This window comes from Telmatherina bonti, assembly GCF_933228915.1.
Source record: "Telmatherina bonti genome assembly, chromosome: 8".
In the NCBI taxonomy this organism is placed as follows: Eukaryota; Metazoa; Chordata; class Actinopteri; order Atheriniformes; family Telmatherinidae; genus Telmatherina; species Telmatherina bonti.
This window is the reverse complement of record NC_136626.1, coordinates 3,951,976-3,975,017: the sequence shown is the minus strand read 5'-3', so window position 1 is coordinate 3,975,017 and position 23,042 is coordinate 3,951,976. Positions and strand designations below refer to the sequence as shown.

Below are 23,042 nucleotides of genomic sequence, written 5' to 3'. Positions count from 1 at the left end.
GCGTGATGTATTTAGGAGTCTGTGAGTCCATGTGGACTCGGCTGGTTCTGGAGAGGTTCTGGTGGGTGTGTGGTCTACGTTCTGAAGCATGTAGAGAAACAGAACAGTTCACGTTAGCTGCAAATGACGTCGGGGACGTTCCCACAAACCCTGCAGCACTTTGTTTACTTTGCATCATTCAGTCTGAACAATAACAACAAGAGAAAATAATGCACAGCGGCTTCAGCACGAAGCCAGTCGGGGCGCATGCCAGCATGCAAACGAAGAGGAAGAGGAAGGTCGAGTTTGCGAGATGAAGAGCACTTGGTGTCATTCATTACCTTTAACCCTTTAGGCAGCGTGAGCTCCCAGTTGGCCAATCAGATCGCAGTTCACTCAGAGGTTCGTGTGAGATCCTGATCGGTCAGATGAATCATTTCACTTGGTTCTGGAACCTTCTGATGAACCGTCCCAACGTGAACCTCCTGCGGAGATCGGTTACATCTGGTCACCTTTCACTCCACCAGGTGAGCTTCCTGTGAGCTCGGCTGAGCAGGAACACGACGTTCCAGACAAAGGGCCACTCCTGTTGGATCGCTCAAACTGGGAGCGAAGGTTCAGATGGCACCGTGAGTCTGACTGGACTCTGCAGAGGTCTGAGACTTCATCTGGTCCTTCACACCTGGCAGATGTTGTAGTAGACGGTGTGCGCATGTCCATGGCCAATCGAGTCGGCCGACATCTCGAACATGCAGTCCTTGTGCGTGTGCATCTCCATCATCGGCACGTCGATGCTGTGGGAGTTATTGTGAGGTCCCTGCGTCCCGTATGACGGCACCGACTGCAAAGGAAACACAAACACAGGAGGTTTTCTCCAATGCTAAGCTACGCTAACCACGACAAAACTCCACTTCTGTACTTAAAGACCAGACAGAAGCAAAGACGAGGCGTTTAGTCTTCATTCCCACCTGGTTCTGTGTTCAGTTCTGTCTACTGAGAGAAGCCGAGTTATTCAGTGACACCTCGCTGGAAAGGTCGTAAACTGTAAGTTCATGCTGAAATAAAACCTGCCTCAAGATAAGTGAAAATTTAGCTAAAACTAGGGGTGAGACTTGATTGAAAAGTGTAATCTAATTACGATTATTTTTAATATTATATCATCATTCCTATTACTAATTACTAATATTATTACTAATTACTTTGTAATTAATCTAAATTAATCGCATTTTAATTGCAAAACAAAATTCAGCCTAAAAACATTTGTTTTAAATTCAAATGTATTTTAGTGTCCAGCCAAATCAAGTGATAGTCGAAGATATGAATATTATTATTAATCTATTAATGTTTGGAAAAATAATTTTATTTCTACTAAAAACATTTTTAAAAAGTTGACACTTTTCATTGCTAGAAGGTCAAAAACATCAACAAATATATGAGATTCTCATGGTGATGAGGTGGAACGGAAGATTCTCATCATAAGGAGGTGGAACGGGAGATTGTCATGGTGATGAGGTGGAACAGGAGATTCTCATGGTGATGAGGTGGAACGGGAGATTCTCATGGTGATGAGGTGGAACGGGAGATTCTCATGGTGATGAGGTGGAACGGGAGATTCTCATGGTGATGAGGTGAAACGGGAGATTCTCATGGTGATGAGGTGGAACGGGAGATTCTCATGGTGATGAGGTGGAACGGGAGATTCTCATGGTGATGAGGTGGAACGGGAGATTCTCATCATGATGATGAGGTGGAACGGGAGATTCTCATGGTGATGAGGCGGAACGGGAGATTCTCATGGTGATGAGGTGGAACGGGAGATTCTCATGGTGATGAGGTGGAACTGGAGATGCTCATGGTGATGAGGTGGAACAGGAGATTCTCGTCATGATGAGGTGGAACGGGAGATTCTCATCATGATGAGGTGGAACAGGAGATTCTCATGGTGATGAGGTGGAACAGGAGATTCTCATCATGATGAGGTGGAACAGGAGATTCTCGTCATGATGAGGTGGAACGGTAGATTCTCATGGTGATGAGGTGGAACGGTAGATTCTCATGGTGATGAGGTGGAACGGGAGATTCTCATGGTGATGAGGTGGAATGGGAGATTCTCATGGTGATGAGGTGAAATGGGAGATTCTCATGGTGATGAGGTGGAACGGGAGATTCTCATCATGATGAGGTGGAACGGGAGATTCTCATCATGATGAGGTGGAACGGGAGATTCTCATGTTGATGAGGTGGAACGGGAGATTCTCATGGTGACGAGGTGGAACAGGAGATTCTCATGGTGATGAGGTGGAACGGGAGATTCTCATGGTGATGAGGTGGAACGGGAGATTCTCATCATGATGAGGTGGAACGGGAGATTCTCATGGTGATGAGGTGGAACGGGAGATTCTCATGGTGACGAGGTGGAACAGGAGATTCTCATGGTGATGAGGTGGAACGGGAGATTCTCGTCGTGATGAGGTGGAACGGGAGATTCTCGTCGTGATGAGGTGGAACGGGAGATTCTCATGGTGATGAGGTGGAACGGGAGATTCTCATGGTGATGAGGTGGGACGGGAGATTCTCATGGTGATGAGGTGGAACGGTAGATTCTCATGGTGATGAGGTGGGACGGGAGATTCTCATGGTGATGAGGTGGAACGGAAGATTCTCATGGTGATGAGGTGGAACGGGAGATTCTCATCATGATGAGGTGGAACAGGAGATTCTCATGGTGATGAGGTGGAACGGGAGATTCTCATGGTGATGAGGTGGAACGGGAGATTCTCATGGTGACGAGGTGGAACAGGAGATTCTCATGGTGATGAGGTGGAACGGGAGATTCTCATGGTGATGAGGTGGAACAGGAGATTCTCATGGTGATGAGGTGGAACAGGAGATTCTCATGGTGATGAGGTGGAACGGGAGATTCTCGTCGTGATGAGGTGGAACGGGAGATTCTCGTCGTGATGAGGTGGAACGGGAGATTCTCATGGTGATGAGGTGGGACGGGAGATTCTCATGGTGATGAGGTGGAACGGTAGATTCTCATGGTGATGAGGTGGGACGGGAGATTCTCATGGTGATGAGGTGGAACGGGAGATTCTCATGGTGATGAGGTGGAACGGAAGATTCTCATGGTGATGAGGTGGAACGGGAGATTCTCATGGTGATGAGGTGGAACGGGAGATTCTCATCATAAGGAGGTGGAACGGGAGATTGTCATGGTGATGAGGTGGAACAGGAGATTCTCATGGTGATGAGGTGGAACGGGAGATTGTCATGGTGATGAGGTGGAACAGGAGATTCTCATGGTGATGAGGTGGAACGGGAGATTCTCATCATGATGATGAGGTGGAACGGGAGATTCTCATCATAAGGAGGTGGAACGGGAGATTGTCATGGTGATGAGGTGGAACAGGAGATTCTCATGGTGATGAGGTGGAACGGGAGATTCTCATGGTGATGAGGTGGAACGGGAGATTCTCATGGTGATGAGGTGGAACGGGAGATTCTCATGGTGATGAGGCGGAACAGGAGATTCTCATGGTGATGAGGTGGAACGGGAGATTCTCATGGTGATGAGGTGGAACAGGAGATTCTCATGGTGATGAGGTGGAACGGGAGATTCTCATGGTGATGAGGTGGAACAGGAGATTCTCATGGTGATGAGGTGGAACTGGAGATTCTCATGGTGATGAGGTGGAATGGAAGATTCTCATCATAAGGAGGTGGAACGGGAGATTGTCATGGTGATGAGGTGGAACAGGAGATTCTCATGGTGATGAGGTGGAACGGGAGATTCTCATGGTGATGAGGTGGAACGGGAGATTCTCATCATGATGATGAGGTGGAACGGGAGATTCTCATGGTGATGAGGCGGAACGGGAGATTCTCATGGTGATGAGGTGGAACGGAAGATTCTCATGGTGATGAGGTGGAACGGGAGATTCTCATCATGATGAGGTGGAACAGGAGATTCTCATGGTGATGAGGTGGAACGGGAGATTCTCATGGTGATGAGGTGGAACGGGAGATTCTCATGGTGACGAGGTGGAACAGGAGATTCTCATGGTGATGAGGTGGAACGGGAGATTCTCATGGTGATGAGGTGGAACAGGAGATTCTCATGGTGATGAGGTGGAACAGGAGATTCTCATGGTGATGAGGTGGAACGGGAGATTCTCGTCGTGATGAGGTGGAACGGGAGATTCTCGTCGTGATGAGGTGGAACGGGAGATTCTCATGGTGATGAGGTGGGACGGGAGATTCTCATGGTGATGAGGTGGAACGGTAGATTCTCATGGTGATGAGGTGGGACGGGAGATTCTCATGGTGATGAGGTGGAACGGGAGATTCTCATGGTGATGAGGTGGAACGGAAGATTCTCATGGTGATGAGGTGGAACGGGAGATTCTCATGGTGATGAGGTGGAACGGGAGATTCTCATCATAAGGAGGTGGAACGGGAGATTGTCATGGTGATGAGGTGGAACAGGAGATTCTCATGGTGATGAGGTGGAACGGGAGATTGTCATGGTGATGATGAGGTGGAACGGGAGATTCTCATCATAAGGAGGTGGAACGGGAGATTGTCATGGTGATGAGGTGGAACAGGAGATTCTCATGGTGATGAGGTGGAACGGGAGATTCTCATGGTGATGAGGTGGAACGGGAGATTGTCATGGTGATGAGGTGGAACAGGAGATTCTCATGGTGATGAGGTGGAACGGGAGATTCTCATCATGATGATGAGGTGGAACGGGAGATTCTCATCATAAGGAGGTGGAACGGGAGATTGTCATGGTGATGAGGTGGAACAGGAGATTCTCATGGTGATGAGGTGGAACGGGAGATTCTCATGGTGATGAGGTGGAACGGGAGATTCTCATGGTGATGAGGTGGAACGGGAGATTCTCATGGTGATGAGGCGGAACAGGAGATTCTCATGGTGATGAGGTGGAACGGGAGATTCTCATGGTGATGAGGTGGAACAGGAGATTCTCATGGTGATGAGGTGGAACGGGAGATTCTCATGGTGATGAGGTGGAACAGGAGATTCTCATGGTGATGAGGTGGAACTGGAGATTCTCATGGTGATGAGGTGGAATGGAAGATTCTCATCATAAGGAGGTGGAACGGGAGATTGTCATGGTGATGAGGTGGAACAGGAGATTCTCATGGTGATGAGGTGGAACGGGAGATTCTCATGGTGATGAGGTGGAACGGGAGATTCTCATCATGATGATGAGGTGGAACGGGAGATTCTCATGGTGATGAGGCGGAACGGGAGATTCTCATGGTGATGAGGTGGAACAGGAGATTCTCATGGTGATGAGGTGGAACAGGAGATTCTCGTCATGATGAGGTGGAACGGGAGATTCTCATGGTGATGAGGTGGAACGGGAGATTCTCATGGTGATGAGGTGGAACAGGAGATTCTCATGGTGATGAGGTGGAACAGGAGATTCTCATGGTGATGAGGTGGAACGGGAGATTCTCATGGTGATGAGGTGGAACGGGAGATTCTCATCATGGTTATGAGGTGGAACGAGAGATTCTCATGGTGATGAGGTGGAACGGGAGATTCTCATGGTGATGAGGTGGAACGGGAGATTCTCATGGTGATGAGGTGGAACGGGAGATTCTCATGGTGATGAGGTGGAACGGGAGATTCTCATCATGATGAGGTGGAACGGGAGATTCTCATGGTGATGAGGTGGAACGGGAGATTCTCATGGTGATGAGGTGGAACAGGAGATTCTCATGGTGATGAGGTGGAACGGGAGATTCTCATGGTGATGAGGTGGAACGGGAGATTCTCATCATGATGAGGTGGAACGGGAGATTCTCATGGTGATGAGGTGGAACTGGAGATTCTCATGGTGATGAGGTGGAACTGGAGATTCTCATGGTGATGAGGTGGAATGGAAGATTCTCATCATAAGGAGGTGGAACGGGAGATTCTCATGGTGACGAGGTGGAACAGGAGATTCTCATGGTGATGAGGTGGAACGGGAGATTCTCATGGTGATGAGGTGCCTGCATGGTGATTTGCAGCAACTGTAGGATTATTCATGCCAGTTTAAAGTAACATCTCCGAGGAAAGTTTCCACCTTATTCAATCTGTCACACCAAGAATGACAAATGAAATTTGACCTGGTTTTGAAAGGTTCTGTTGAGAAGAACCACCTGGTGCTGGGGTGGACCTGACAATTTTGTTTTTCTAGGAAGTTTTTGTTTCCCTGCAGGCTTATTGATCTGATGGTTACAGCAGGTTCTGCACGTGTCCTCGGCATGGACAGTCTGCCCAGCAACAGGAAGTAGGCGGGGTTTATCCTCAGCGGCAGACAGCTCTAATCTGTGTGGTTGTTGGTACAATGTGAGCAAATGCTCTGTAATCTCACGTAGTCCAGGTGCACAGTGATGAATGAAGCAACAGGCTCATCTCATGATGTTATTATTAGTATAATGAGACAGATTTTAGGAGAAACCTACAGTTTTCCTTTAAAAACAGATCAAACAACATAAGCGAGTAAAAAAACTTGACATTTTATCCTAAAATGAACTAAATTATTCATGACCAGTTGAATCCAGCCATCATAGATGGTCGTGTTTGGCAATCCGTTTTGTCACTTTCCATTTCCAACTTCTCATTTTTGTTTGAGGACGATTGATTTGACAAACGAAGACATTGTAATGATTTGCTTTGCGGCTGCTTGGTTCCATGTTTTCTTCGGTGTGTGTGGACATGAGGCCATGCTGACTTTCACCCATTCCTGCTTCCAGGACCACATTTCGCTTTGCAACACTAATCTCAGCTTCTGATGCCCTTTGCAGCACATTTAGCAAAAAACCAACGTTTTGTTGACCGAACCGCTGCAGGCATGTTTAGCAACTTCCCTGAGTATATTGGAAATATCCTCTGATTGATTATGTTCTGATTGGAAACACAGCTGGACTGTGAAGTTGGATAAATGAAGGATGGGGATGTTTCTACCTTTCCCGCTCCGCTCAGAGGGAAGTCTTTCCGACAGAGATGGGCAATGATCCCCGCTGCCAGGGCGTCGCCGAGGACGTTGATCATGGTCCTAAACCTGTCCCTGCAGAGACAGAAGGGACGCCATCAGACCACGGCGGCCGCCAGCAGGCGATCAGAAAACACTCAACACATTGTGGACTTACAGGATCCAGTCGATAGCTACGATTAGCGTGATGTCATCAGGTGGCAGGCCCACGGAGGTCAGCACAATCACCATGGTAACCAGCCCTGCCTGCGGGATGCCAGCTGCACCGATGCTGGCGGCAGTAGCGGTGATGCTGTCAGCCGGAGAGGGGGAGATCAGCCAATCAGAAGTGAAAGCAAAGTTCTGAGCTGACGGTGAAAAACAGACCTTCATCCTGCTCAGTGTTTGTTTTTCTATCATCATTGTTGCTAGGGGCTGTCCTGTTGTCATAGTAACACAACAGTATGAATGCTTGACAACGGAACCGACAGCTGTAACGCCGACGTTTGTAGGACAAGGTAGATCATGAAAGTAAGGGGCTCCGAGACAGAACCCTGCAGCCCACCGGTACTGGCTGCAGATTCCAGCTGCCTGGAGGAAAAGGGGCGGGTCTACCACGCTAATGGGGGCGTGGTTACGATGGCTCTGGGGACGAGAGCAGGACAGGGGTCTGAATTGGACTTTTCCACCTGATTCTGGAAGTGGCATACAGGGAAACTTAAACTGTTGCAAAAAACTAAGTGTACAAACACACTTTTCCCGTTCGCTCTGTTTACCTGATGGTGACCAGCTGCCCAAAGTCCAGCTCGTACTTGTTAACTTGAGCGATAAAGATGGCCGCCACCGCCTCGTAGAGCGCCGTGCCGTCCATGTTGATGGTGGCGCCGACGGGGAGCACGAAACGAGCTATTTGCCGGTCAACGTGGCAGTTTTCCAGCAAACATTTCATGGTGATGGGCAGCGTGGCAGAGCTGAGGAGACACATGAGTATGATCCGTGTGAACCGGGAAGAAGCCTCGGAGCAGCAGATGGCAGCAGGAACTGACCTGGACGAGGTGGCCAGGGCGATCACCATGGCCTGCAGCAGCCCGCGGATGTAGCTGAAGGGATTCTTCTTGGTGAGGAGGAAGTAGCAGGAAGGGAGGAGGATGAGGCCGTGGACGAAGAGACCGGCGAGCACGGTGATGCCGTACCAGCCCAGCTTCTTCCCGAGCGTACTCGGGTCCTGCATGTCCAGAATCTTCCCTGCCACCAAGAAGATGATCCCAAACGGAAAGTACCTGAGAATGCAAACGGAGGAGGCAGGTGTGAATGTCCCCTCCTCATCTCGCCATCTTTTAACCCTTCACACTCCCTCCACACCGCTGTGGACCAGCCAGTCCTTGTTGTCCTGGAGGTCCAGGCTGAGACTACGGCAGGACAGAACCCTCCTGGTTTTAAACCCTCATGATTCCTGCTCGTCGTTTATTCCTGTCAGCTCTGTATTGTTGTTGTTTTGTTGTTGTTTTTAAAGTTCTTGGTTGGACAACACAAATAGAGTTGACTTGAATACAAGCTTGTCAGACGTGGTCAGAGAGAGTGTTTCTGCAGCGATCAGACGGCGTGTTGGCGGCAGGTGTCTGATCAGGGACTGGAGCTCCTGCAGGTGTTAATCAGCTCAGGTGCAGAACCTGCAGGGGGGCGGAGTCTTCCTGCAGGAGGACTCGATGACTGCACCACGGCGGGTCATCGGGTCAGTCCTGCAGGATGATGAGCCCGGTTAGCACCCAGACTCACCACACAGCTGCGTTGATGATCTTCATCACACACTCGTTGATGCACTGGCAGACATTGACCAGTGGAGCTCCACGTTCTCCCATTCTGCCCAGCAGCAGACCTGCAGCACATGAACAGGCGTGTGCACGTTTAACCCCTGCACGTACTTTCATGTAAACCTCCTTAAACAGTAAAAGCTCCGTTTAAACACAACAAAGTAGTGACGTCTGTTTTCCAGACGCGTAGCGGAGTCTGGCGGAGAAACATGGACTCACCCATGGTGGCGGAGAAGATGACGATGCCGAGGACGTTCATCTGCTGGCTGCTGCCGGGACTCGTCTTGTACATGACTTCTGGAGGCGGAGTCAGCTCCAGGTACACCGTCCGGCCTTTGGGGTTGCTGTCATCGGGGACCACGTAGACAAAGTTGGGCTGGATGGTTCTGGTTGGGACTTTGAGGATGGGGATCAGGTCTGTTTTGTACTGATGAAGACAGTCAGGAGTGTTAGAGGAAGCAAAGCGAGGAGCACAAATGGTGACTTTACACTCTTTTTACCTGCTGAAATGTGGCTTCAATCAGGTTGGAAGGAACCATGTTTCTGTGGGACGGGAGAGAAAATGAGCGTTACTCTGATCTAAAAGTCCCCGTCAGAGTCTCGTATTCATTCAACGTCCGTCAGTCCTGAAAGCAACATGCAGGTTTTAGAGCAGGGGTCTTCCAGGGCCACAGTCCTGCAGGTTTTCCATGTATCCCTGCTCCAACACACCTGAATCAAATGGACCTGTCACTGTGCAGAACTTCATTGGCAGTTGGATCCATTTAATGTGATCCAGGTGTGTCGGAGCAGGGATACATGGAAAACCTGCAGCCCTCGACTTTGGACAGCTGTTTTAGAGCAACATCTGCTCCCATCCAGACAACGTCTTGCAGATTTCAGCGTGCTGAACCACATCCCAGCAGCATGGTGGACCAGGAGAACTGGTCTGCTGCAGTCCAGACCTTCACCAGTATCAACATCTGGAGCATCGTGGAGGCAGAAATGCCGTTCAACAAGCGTTTTGATGCTGACTGATGTTGTAGAGGAGTTTGGACTGAATAAGCTCGAGCTTCACTGATAATGCATCAAACACGTTACTGGCTGGAACGCTTGCAGAGATGAAGCTACATATACAATGTATCGCACACACACTTAATTTGTCCTCTCAAAAGGCCCTAAAAGTAGACAAGGTGTCAGTCCTCCTGGTAAAATTTAGGAAGATTGTGACATATTTCCACAAAAGCCCCAAAGCATGTGAAGCACTGCGTGAAATCCAAACCCAGCTGCACCTGAAACACCACAAGCTAGTGCATGATGTTTCCACAAGGTGGAACAGCATCGCTTGCCATCATCGCCCCAACGCTGGCCAAACTGAAGGAACATTTTCAGCCAAATGACACTGACCTACAGGTCATTTTTGAGATGAAAGAGGATTTCAGACTTTGACACCCGCAACACATATATTCAGGACCTCCTCAACAAAGCCTCAGCACCTGATCCCTGCTTCAAAGAGCTGGAATTCCTGGAAGATGACGACACTCGGGACACCATCTTCCTGAAGATAACAGCTGAAGTGGAAGAAATGGGAAGAAAATCTACAGCATCTTGTATCCAAAGTGTTTGTACTGTTAAATTGAAAGAAATCTAACGGCTTCTATGTGCTGATTGTTGTCAGGCAGAGGGTGGTGAACGAGAGACCGGCAGCTGACTCTGTAGCTGACCACCAGAGCTTCCACACAGGGGATGACAGTGATGAAGAGGAGGAGGAAGAGGCAGAGACAAATTTGTGTTGTTTTAAATTTTAACATAGTTGTGAGTTGATGGTAAAGGATGTAGGATTTCATTATAGAATCATCCTGCAGTATTAAGTATTATTTCTCTTCTCCCAGAACCCCCCAAAAAGAAGTCACCCTTGGACCAGATGTTTGGAAATTTCTTCCCTCCAAGAGCACCAAAGAAGAGCATGGGGGACAGAGCTAAGGAGGGAAAGTACAGGGGGAGGGATTGCTTCTCTCTGAATGGGGATGTGTTGCAGTGCTGGAAAGAACAGATGGATCTTCCACTGCTTTCCAAACTGGCCAGAAGCTTCTTATCCATCCCAGCAACTAGTGTTCCATCAGAGTGTGTTTTTAGCACGGCTGGTGACATAGTTACAGCACAGCGCAGTCTGCTTCTACCTGAACATGTTGAGCAACTAATATTCCTGAAGAAAAACCTGAAACTAAGCCACATGAAATAAATCCCTCAATGATGTGAGCTGGCAGGACTGGATCACCACCAGTATGTTGGACTTTTTCATACATTGTTAGCAGTTATGAAAGAGCTGTTTTATGAAAGGTTCTTTGTTTATTGTTGAAGTCAATGCATTGACACTTTTTTTTGCACTAAGAGGGAATGCAGTATGGACCTTGCACGTAAAAAGACACACCTCAGTGTGTGATGTTTACAGTTAATGTGCCTTTCAGCCAAATACTTACAGCTGGAGCACGATATGTTAAAAGAACTGATAATGAATGGTTCATTTTTTTGTTTTATTAAGAGGTCAAAAGAGAAATTCCTGAAGTAAATTTTAGTTTGTTAATGACAAACAAATGTAATGAAAAAGGCTTTTGTTTGGTTTAGTTATTGGAAAAATAAAACAGTACTGTCTCTGTATGTTCCCCAGTGAATTGCATCTTCTTCCCAAGTTAAATTTATATGTATACTTATTAGGAGCCAAACATCAAGTACATCATTCACAGAGAAAAGGAAGATAAAATAATTGTAAGGTTGTTTAAAAACCAGATGTGGATTGTAAATTCCTTTGTATTGTGTTGAATAGTTTAGAGTCACATCATGAATCACATCATACTGGATCATATTGTATGAATTTGAATTGTTGTGAAATCATTAATGAATCGAATCGCATCGTATCGTATCTGCAGGGGCTTCACTGTATCGTTAATGTATCGTATCGCTGGCAGTGTATCGGGATGCGTATCGAATCGGTTTCAGTGGTGGAGATTCACATCCCTAGCCTACATGACGTCCATGCAGGAAGCAGCAGAGCTAGCATGTAGCATAGCAACATGACAGGGACGAACTACAAACTACATCACTGTTCACTACAGTTCATTTAGAAAGACGTCTGTCTTGTCACCATGGGAACAGTCTCGTCGTTGTGGGACAGAAACTCAGGGAGACGTCTGCCATGTTGATTCCGACACGTATGTAGTCATCTGACACGTGTCGGGTTTCTGTCGGGACCCGGAGGACACCCAGCCTGTGGATGTGTGTTTATGTAAGCAGGCCGGTGGTTTGGATCCATCACTTCTGCCTCTGCTTCTGCATGTTTGCTTTCAGGTCTTCTAGTAAATGTGGGACATTTCAACACACCCGCAAGTCAAGTTTAACTCTAAAGATCCACTTAATACGAACATCCGCAGATCCCGACTGTTTCTGAGGTTAAATAACGGCGTTCTGGCTCCATGTTGCCGTTTCTTTCCAGCGCTGCAGCTTCAGTTCATTCATTCTTTACTGGCGACTTTCCGACTTCCTGGCTGGGACACCAGGAGCGAAAGACCATCAGCGGCCATCTTTCGTCATGTGACAGTCAGACTCTGGGCTAACCTCTGACTCCAGTCTCTCTGGAGAGTAGGCTTCTTTGACTCAGCTGACCTTACTCAGGGGTCAGAGGTCAACCCGCTCGTGCATCTCTTCAATGTTGGCACGAGAGTTTGGTCTGCCAACGTGCCGCAGCAGAGATCACTGACTCGGTTAATCTGATAGTTATCCTGCAGGATTACTAAAAATACCCCGATCGGCCTGGACTGTAATGGGATTGATGTGTGTGTGTGTGTGTGTGTGTGTGTGTGTGTAGGAGAGAGATGGTCTGTGTTCTACGTTTGGTTGGAGTCAGCTGAGGTTGGTGTGTCTGACACCGTCTTCAACAGAGACATCATTTCAAAGTTCCTCATTTTCCAGCAGCAAAGTTGACATAATCCTCGCAGTACGGTGCGGTAAAAGGGACAAAATTCAGAGACTATGTCCTCGCTGAAGTCAGTTAATAAACTGATCAATGAGGACTCAGAATTGATTGATATTTCCTCTCACCTGATCAGGTCGAGTAGGGCATCGGCTGAAGTCATGACGGGTCCGCCGCCCAATCGGTTGCTCTCCATCTCTGTCCCCACGCCAGGTTTGATGATGACGACGAGCACAATGCCGACCACCACGGCCATGAAGGTGGTCCACAGGTAGTAGGTGACGGTGAGGACGCCCATCCGGCAGCACGCCTTAGACTCCATGGACGACAGACCTGACATTAAACTGACAACGAGTGAAACAAAAGAGAGAAATCAGCTGCAGGTGGTGGATTCTCTGGATATAAACTTAATCTCAGCAAGAGCAAATTGTTTATTATTGGAGGACCGGCAAATAGAAACTCACTTACACCTCAAAATTTGCCATTTAAGGTTGTGACCTCTGGCTTTGTTTATCTCGGAGTGTATATCGACCAAACTCTGACTGATCTCTACAGGAAAAACTTTCTTTCTCTGCTCGCCAAAATAAAGCTGGACATGGAGCGATGGTCTTTACTAAATCTTTCTACTGCTGCTAGAATAAATGCGGTTAAAATGAATATTCTCCCACAGTTCTTATACTTATTTCAATGTGTCCCAATTTTCCTTTCTTTCTTTTTTTTCCACAAAGTGGACAGCCTTATTCTGGATTTTGTGTGGAATAAGAAGACCCCTAGACTAGTCGACAAGTTTTACAGAGACCTAAAGCTCTGGGTGGAATGGTGTTACCTAACCTTCTTTATTACTATTGGGCAACAAAAATAAGAAATTTGAGCTATTGGGTTAATTATGAAAATATGGAAGACCCTCCATCATGGTTAATTTTGGAGGCAAATTCTGTACATCCAGCCTCACTAAATGCTCTGCTGTACTCACCCTTGTCTCTCCCTCTTTCTAACTACACAAGAAATTCGGTGGTGGCCTCTAGTATTAAAATCTGGACTCAATTTAGACACCATTTTGGTCTACAAACACTCTCCATTGGAGCTCCCCTTGCAAAAATTTCCATTTTCCCTCATCATTATTGGACAGCACCTTCTCTATGTGGGCTAGGCTGGGGATTATAACTCTTAGAGATTGATATGTTGATTCTATTTTTGCCTTTTTTCAGCAGTTAGCTAGCCAATTCTCGCTCCCTAAGGAACACTTTTTTAGATATTTACAAATACGGAATTTTGTTCATAGGTCATTCCCAAGCTTCCCTGTTCTTCCTAGGTCCTCAGATATTGACTCATTCCTGAAACCTCTATCTGGATATCTTTGACCTCAGTCAAGGATCTGCTACCACTCTTAAAATAGCTTGGGAGACAAACTCGGGAGGGGCGATTGGGGAGGAAAAATGGCAGGAGATCCTACTAAGAGTACACAAGTCCTCAATCTGTGCTGGACACAGCTTTATGCAGTGCCGAATCCTTCATCTAGCTCACGACACCAAAGCTCGGCTTGTCAGAACATTTAATACAGTGTCTCCCTTCTGTGATTGGTGCTTAAGCCACTGCAAATTATTCACACATGATCTGGAACTGTCCCTCTTTGACTGGGTTCTGGTCTAAGATCTTCAGCACCTTATCCAAAGTAATTGGTAAGGAGGCCACTCCCAATGCTCTGACTGCCCTGTTTGGGCTATGGCCCCTTGCAACAACTCTTTCCCTAGCTAAAAAAGACTTGATAGCATTTACAACTCTATTGGCGAGAAGACTGATTAAAATAGAAATCCCGAGTCCCACCTAACAACACACACTGGGTTAGAGAGGTACTCCATTTTCTTAGGTTGAAAAAATTAGACTGACTTTGACGGGTAAAGCTGCCTTATTTGAGAGGACGTGGAAGCCCTTCTTGTCTAATATTAAAACTTCCGGGTGTTTACTGTGGACTGAGATAAAAAATGTATATATATATATATATATATATATATATATACATGTATATATATATGTATATATATATGTATATATAAGGTGAAGTTCTCCTTATGTGCAGGCGAGGTTGCTGGATGTCATACACTGCGTTTTACAGTCTTTCTCCCACTGCTAAGTGAAAGTAACGTGTGCAAAACAACAACAAACAGGAACAAAAAGACAAAGATAGCATAGCATACAGACAGACTCTGCTAGCCTCATGGGGGAAAGTAATCTGTTAGCATATCCTCACCAGCACAAGCCACCTCTAAAGTTTTCCTTCTTGTTAAAGGTTTTTTCTTTCCACTGTCTCCAAGGGAAACGCTTCAACCTGCTGCAGGAGTAATGGTGGGGGGAGATGTCTGACTTTGGACCCCCGAGCACCGACATGGTAAGGTTTAATAACCCCAAAACTCTGATCTTTCCATGAGGATGGAACCTGGAACCTGATGACCTACCTGGAGGTAATGAGAGGAAGGATGAGCATCTTCAGCATCCTCATCAGCAGCTCTCCAGGAAAAGAGAAGTAGATCTTTGCCTGCAGTGAGAAAAAAGCAAAAGCTCAGCGTGAAGAATCATTTCTGGTGACCGCAGTAAAAGATGATGAGCCAAAAACAAAATCTCAAAATGATGAAAACTCTCATTATCCCTGAGAAATATTTATGGATGCCTGGGTGCGACATTCTCACACTGTTTACAAACTGGAATAAGTCTTTCCAGAAAGAGTCCTGAATCCTGAGTATGATGAAATACTTTCGAGGTGAAAACAGTTAAAAGCAGTAAAAGAAATGTGCTGATTTTAGCTGAAAGAAAAAAACTGGACTCCAAATTGGACTTGTGCATCAAATCTAGGCACAGTGTTGGACTCTGACCTAAAACCACCAACCAGGCCGGAAATCTGGGTGTAGCGATGGACTCTGACCTAAAACCACCAACCAGGCCGGAAATCTGGGTGTAGCGATGGACTCGGACCTAAAAATCACCAACCAGGCCGGAAATCTGGGTGTAGGGATGGACTCTGACCTAAAACCACCAACCAGGCCGGAAATCTGGGTGTAGGGATGGACTCTGACCTAAAACCTCCAACCAGGCCGGAAATCTGGGTGTAGGGATGGACTTGGACCTAAAAACCACCAACCAGGCCAGAAATCTGGGTGTAGCGATGGACTCGGACCTAAAACCACCAACCAGGCCGGAAATCTGGGTGTAGGGATGGACTTGGACCTAAAACCACCAACCAGGCCGGAAATCTGGGTGTAGGGATGGACTCGGACCTAAAACCACCAACCAGGCCGGAAATCTGGGTGTAGCGATGGACTTGGAGCTAAAAACCACCAACCAGGCCAGAAATCTGGGTGTAGCGATGGACTCGGACCTAAAACCCACCAACCAGGCCGGAAATCTGGGTGTAGGGATGGACTCGGACCTAAAACCACCAACCAGGCCGGAAATCTGGGTGTAGCGATGGACTCTGACCTAAAACCACCAACCAGGCCGGAAATCTGGGTGTAGTGACGGACTTGGACCTAAAAACCACCAACCAGGCCGGAAATCTGGGTGTAGCGATGGACTCTGACCTAAAACCACCAACCAGGCCGGAAATCTGGGTGTAGGGATGGACTCTGACCTAAAACCACCAACCAGGCCGGAAATCTGGGTGTAGTGATGGACTCTGACCTAAAACCACCAACCAGGCTGGAAATCTGGGTGTAGTGACGGACTTGGACCTAAAAACCACCAACCAGGCCGGAAATCTGGGTGTAGCGATGGACTCGGACCTAAAAACCACCAACCAGGCCGGAAATCTGGGTGTAGGGATGGACTCTGACCTAAAACCACCAACCAGGCCGGAAATCTGGGTGTAGGGATGGACTCTGACCTAAAACCTCCAACCAGGCCGGAAATCTGGGTGTAGGGATGGACTTGGACCTAAAAACCACCAACCAGGCCAGAAATCTGGGTGTAGCGATGGACTCGGACCTAAAACCACCAACCAGGCCGGAAATCTGGGTGTAGGGATGGACTTGGACCTAAAACCACCAACCACGCCGGAAATCTGGGTGTAGGGATGGACTCGGACCTAAAACCACCAACCAGGCCGGAAATCTGGGTGTAGCGATGGACTTGGAGCTAAAAACCACCAACCAGGCCAGAAATCTGGGTGTAGCGATGGACTCGGACCTAAAACCCACCAACCAGGCCGGAAATCTGGGTGTAGGGATGGACTCTGACCTAAAACCACCAACCAGGCCGGAAATCTGGGTGTAGCGATGGACTCTGACCTAAAACCACCAACCAGGCCGGAAATCTGGGTGTAGTGACGGACTTGGACCTAAAAACCACCAACCAGGCCGGAAATCTGGGTGTAGCGATGGACTCGGACCTAAAAACCACCAACCAGGCCGGAAATCTGGGTGTAGGGATGGACTCTGACCTAAAACCACCAACCAGGCCGGAAATCTGGGTGTAGCGATGGACTTGGAGCTAAAAACCACCAACCAGGCCAGAAATCTGGGTGTAGCGATGGACTCGGACCTAAAACCCACCAACCAGGCCGGAAATCTGGGTGTAGGGATGGACTCGGACCTAAAACCACCAACCAGGCCGGAAATCTGGGTGTAGCGACGGACTTGGACCTAAAAACCACCAACCAGGCCGGAAATCTGGGTGTAGGGATGGACTCGGACCTAAAAACCACCAACCAGGCCGGAAATCTGGGTGTAGCGATGGACTCTGACCTAAAACCACCAACCAGGCCGGAAATCTGGGTGTAGGGATGGACTCGGACCTAAAAACCACCAACCAGGCCAGAAATCTGGGTGTAGCGATGGACTCTGACCTAAAACCACCAACCAGGCCGGAAATCTGGGTATAGGGATGGACTTGGAGCTAAAAACCACCAACCAGGCCGGAAATCTGGGTGTAGCGATGGACTCTGACCTAAAAACCACCAACCAGGCCAGAAATCTGGGTGTAGCGATGGACTCTGACCTAAAACCACCAACCAGGCCGGAAATCTGGGTGTAGCGATGGACTCGGACCTAAAACCACCAACCAGGCCGGAAATCTGGGTGTAGCGATGGACTCGGACCTAAAAACCACCAACCGGGCCGGAAATCTGGGTGTAGCGATGGACTCTGACCTAAAACCACCAACCAGGCCGGAAATCTGGTTGTAGGGATGGACTCTGACCTAAAACCACCAACCAGGCCGGAAATCTGGGTGTAGCGATGGACTCTGACCTAAAACCACCAACCAGGCCGGAAATCTGGGTGTAGGGATGGACTCTGACCTAAAACCACCAACCAGGCCGGAAATCTGGGTGTAGGGATGGACTCGGACCTAAAACCACCAACCAGGCCGGAAATCTGGGTGTAGCGATGGACTTGGAGCTAAAAACCACCAACCAGGCCAGAAATCTGGGTGTAGCGATGGACTCGGACCTAAAACCCACCAACCAGGCCGGAAATCTGGGTGTAGGGATGGACTCGGACCTAAAACCACCAACCAGGCCAGAAATCTGGGTGTAGCGACGGACTTGGACCTAAAAACCACCAACCAGGCCGGAAATCTGGGTGTAGGGATGGACTCGGACCTAAAAACCACCAACCAGGCCGGAAATCTGGGTGTAGGGATGGACTCTGACCTAAAACCACCAACCAGGCCGGAAATCTGGGTGTAGGGATGGACTCGGACCTAAAAACCACCAACCAGGCCAGAAATCTGGGTGTAGCGATGGACTCTGACCTAAAACCACCAACCAGGCCGGAAATCTGGGTGTAGGGATGGACTTGGAGCTAAAAACCACCAACCAGGCCGGAAATCTGGGTGTAGCGATGGACTCTGACCTAAAAACCACCAACCAGGCCAGAAATCTGGGTGTAGCGATGGACTCTGACCTAAAACCACCAACCAGGCCGGAAATCTGGGTGTAGCGATGGACTCGGACCTAAAACCACCAACCAGGCCGGAAATCTGGGTGTAGCGATGGACTCGGACCTAAAAACCACCAACCAGGCCGGAAATCTGGGTGTAGCGATGGACTCTGACCTAAAACCACCAACCAGGCCGGAAATCTGGTTGTAGGGATGGACTCTGACCTAAAACCACCAACCAGGCCGGAAATCTGGGTGTAGCGATGGACTCGGACCTAAAACCACCAACCAGGCCGGAAATCTGGGTGTAGGGATGGACTCTGACCTAAAACCACCAACCAGGCCGGAAATCTGGGTGTAGGGATGGACTCTGACCTAAAACCACCAACCAGGCCGGAAATCTGGGTGTAGCGATGGACTCTGACCTAAAACCACCAACCAGGCCGGAAATCTGGGTGTAGGGATGGACTCTGACCTAAAACCACCAACCAGGCCGGAAATCTGGGTGTAGGGATGGACTCTGACCTAAAATCTCCAACCAGGCCGGAAATCTGGGTGTAGGGATGGACTTGGACCTAAAAACCACCAACCAGGCCAGAAATCTGGGTGTAGCGATGGACTCGGACCTAAAACCACCAACCAGGCCGGAAATCTGGGTGTAGGGATGGACTTGGACCTAAAACCACCAACCAGGCCGGAAATCTGGGTGTAGGGATGGACTCGGACCTAAAACCACCAACCAGGCCGGAAATCTGGGTGTAGCGATGGACTTGGAGCTAAAAACCACCAACCAGGCCAGAAATCTGGGTGTAGCGATGGACTCGGACCTAAAACCCACCAACCAGGCCGGAAATCTGGGTGTAGGGATGGACTCGGACCTAAAACCACCAACCAGGCCGGAAATCTGGGTGTAGCGATGGACTCTGACCTAAAACCACCAACCAGGCCGGAAATCTGGGTGTAGGGATGGACTCTGACCTAAAACCACCAACCAGGCCGGAAATCTGGGTGTAGTGATGGACTCTGACCTAAAACCACCAACCAGGCTGGAAATCTGGGTGTAGTGACGGACTTGGACCTAAAAACCACCAACCAGGCCGGAAATCTGGGTGTAGCGATGGACTCGGACCTAAAAACCACCAACCAGGCCGGAAATCTGGGTGTAGGGATGGACTCTGACCTAAAACCACCAACCAGGCCGGAAATCTGGGTGTAGGGATGGACTCTGACCTAAAACCTCCAACCAGGCCGGAAATCTGGGTGTAGGGATGGACTTGGACCTAAAAACCACCAACCAGGCCAGAAATCTGGGTGTAGCGATGGACTCGGACCTAAAACCACCAACCAGGCCGGAAATCTGGGTGTAGGGATGGACTTGGACCTAAAACCACCAACCAGGCCGGAAATCTGGGTGTAGCGATGGACTCGGACCTAAAACCACCAACCAGGCCGGAAATCTGGGTGTAGCGATGGACTTGGAGCTAAAAACCACCAACCAGGCCAGAAATCTGGGTGTAGCGATGGACTCGGACCTAAAACCCACCAACCAGGCCGGAAATCTGGGTGTAGGGATGGACTCTGACCTAAAACCACCAACCAGGCCGGAAATCTGGGTGTAGCGATGGACTCTGACCTAAAACCACCAACCAGGCCGGAAATCTGGGTGTAGTGACGGACTTGGACCTAAAAACCACCAACCAGGCCGGAAATCTGGGTGTAGCGATGGACTCGGACCTAAAAACCACCAACCAGGCCGGAAATCTGGGTGTAGGGATGGACTCTGACCTAAAACCACCAACCAGGCCGGAAATCTGGGTGTAGCGATGGACTTGGAGCTAAAAACCACCAACCAGGCCAGAAATCTGGGTGTAGCGATGGACTCGGACCTAAAACCCACCAACCAGGCCGGAAATCTGGGTGTAGGGATGGACTCGGACCTAAAACCACCAACCAGGCCGGAAATCTGGGTGTAGCGACGGACTTGGACCTAAAAACCACCAACCAGGCCGGAAATCTGGGTGTAGGGATGGACTCGGACCTAAAAACCACCAACCAGGCCGGAAATCTGGGTGTAGCGATGGACTCTGACCTAAAACCACCAACCAGGCCGGAAATCTGGGTGTAGCGATGGACTCGGACCTAAAAACCACCAACCAGGCCAGAAATCTGGGTGTAGCGATGGACTCTGACCTAAAACCACCAACCAGGCCGGAAATCTGGGTGTAGGGATGGACTTGGAGCTAAAAACCACCAACCAGGCCGGAAATCTGGGTGTAGCGATGGACTCTGACCTAAAAACCACCAACCAGGCCAGAAATCTGGTTGTAGGGATGGACTCTGACCTAAAACCACCAACCAGGCCGGAAATCTGGGTGTAGCGATGGACTCGGACCTAAAACCACCAACCAGGCCGGAAATCTGGGTGTAGCGATGGACTCTGACCTAAAACCACCAACCAGGCCGGAAATCTGGGTGTAGGGATGGACTTGGAGCTAAAAACCACCAACCAGGCCAGAAATCTGGGTGTAGCGATGGACTCTGACCTAAAACCACCAACCAGGCCGGAAATCTGGGTGTAGCGATGGACTTGGAGCTAAAAACCACCAACCAGGCCAGAAATCTGGGTGTAGCGATGGACTCGGACCTAAAACCCACCAACCAGGCCGGAAATCTGGGTGTAGGGATGGACTCGGACCTAAAACCACCAACCAGGCCGGAAATCTGGGTGTAGCGATGGACTCTGACCTAAAACCCACCAACCAGGCCGGAAATCTGGGTGTAGGGATGGACTCGGACCTAAAACCACCAACCAGGCCGGAAATCTGGGTGTAGCGATGGACTTGGAGCTAAAAACCACCAACCAGGCCAGAAATCTGGGTGTAGCGATGGACTCGGACCTAAAACCCACCAACCAGGCCGGAAATCTGGGTGTAGGGATGGACTCGGACCTAAAACCACCAACCAGGCCGGAAATCTGGGTGTAGCGACGGACTTGGACCTAAAAACCACCAACCAGGCCGGAAATCTGGGTGTAGGGATGGACTCGGACCTAAAAACCACCAACCAGGCCGGAAATCTGGGTGTAGGGATGGACTCTGACCTAAAACCACCAACCAGGCCGGAAATCTGGGTGTAGGGATGGACTCGGACCTAAAAACCACCAACCAGGCCAGAAATCTGGGTGTAGCGATGGACTCTGACCTAAAACCACCAACCAGGCCGGAAATCTGGGTGTAGGGATGGACTTGGAGCTAAAAACCACCAACCAGGCCGGAAATCTGGGTGTAGCGATGGACTCTGACCTAAAAACCACCAACCAGGCCGGAAATCTGGGTGTAGCGATGGACTCTGACCTAAAACCACCAACCAGGCCGGAAATCTGGGTGTAGCGATGGACTCGGACCTAAAAACCACCAACCAGGCCGGAAATCTGGGTGTAGCGATGGACTCTGACCTAAAACCACCAACCAGGCCGGAAATCTGGTTGTAGGGATGGACTCTGACCTAAAACCACCAACCAGGCCGGAAATCTGGGTGTAGCGATGGACTCTGACCTAAAACCACCAACCAGGCCGGAAATCTGGGTGTAGGGATGGACTCTGACCTAAAACCACCAACCAGGCCGGAAATCTGGGTGTAGGGATGGACTCGGACCTAAAACCACCAACCAGGCCGGAAATCTGGGTGTAGGGATGGACTCGGACCTAAAACCACCAACCAGGCCGGAAATCTGGGTGTAGCGATGGACTCTGACCTAAAACCACCAACCAGGCCGGAAATCTGGGTGTAGGGATGGACTCGGACCTAAAACCACCAACCAGGCCGGAAATCTGGGTGTAGGGATGGACTCTGACCTAAAACCACCAACCAGGCCGGAAATCTGGGTGTAGGGATGGACTCTGACCTAAAACCACCAACCAGGCCGGAAATCTGGGTGTAGCGATGGACTCTGACCTAAAACCACCAACCAGGCCGGAAATCTGGGTGTAGGGATGGACTCGGACCTAAAACCACCAACCAGGCCGGAAATCTGGGTGTAGGGATGGACTCGGACCTAAAACCACCAACCAGGCCGGAAATCTGGGTGTAGGGATGGACTCGGACCTAAAAACCACCAACCAGGCCGCAAATCTGGGTGTAGCGTGTCTGACATGTGCACGTGGTTTTCCTGCGAGGTTCTCGGAGCCTTTATTCACGAATTTATCCACATTTATATAAAAACTAAACAAATACAAAAAAAAGGAAAATGTAGAAAAAAGAATAAAAATAAAAAGGAATCCAATAAAATATTACATAAATGATAAATAAATGACATAGAAATAATAAAATGAATGAATGAAAAATATAAAGAGATTAAAAAATTGAGTAAAAAATTAACATTTCCGGACCTGAATTTGTTCCTGAACCCTGGACCTGAACCCTGGACCTGAACCCCGGAC

The 23,042-nt window shown here is 49.0% G+C and overlaps 1 protein-coding gene across 1 annotated transcript in view; it reads right to left on the bottom strand.

Moving 5' to 3' along the window:
• Window positions 1-655: 655 nt before the first annotated feature.
• slc1a8a (solute carrier family 1 member 8a) overlaps window positions 656-23,042 on the bottom strand; it is a gene marked incomplete at both ends in the record, with an annotated part of 42,456 nt that continues 20,069 nt past the window's right edge. Inside the window, 9 exons of the mRNA XM_079245270.1 lie at window positions 656-820; window positions 6,970-7,072; window positions 7,155-7,289; window positions 7,753-8,256; window positions 8,753-8,852; window positions 9,007-9,214; window positions 9,288-9,330; window positions 12,862-13,077; window positions 15,187-15,266. Coding sequence (XP_079101396.1) covers window positions 656-820; window positions 6,970-7,072; window positions 7,155-7,289; window positions 7,753-8,256; window positions 8,753-8,852; window positions 9,007-9,214; window positions 9,288-9,330; window positions 12,862-13,077; window positions 15,187-15,266 — 1,554 coding nt within the window. The remainder of the gene's footprint in view (window positions 821-6,969; window positions 7,073-7,154; window positions 7,290-7,752; window positions 8,257-8,752; window positions 8,853-9,006; window positions 9,215-9,287; window positions 9,331-12,861; window positions 13,078-15,186; window positions 15,267-23,042) is intronic.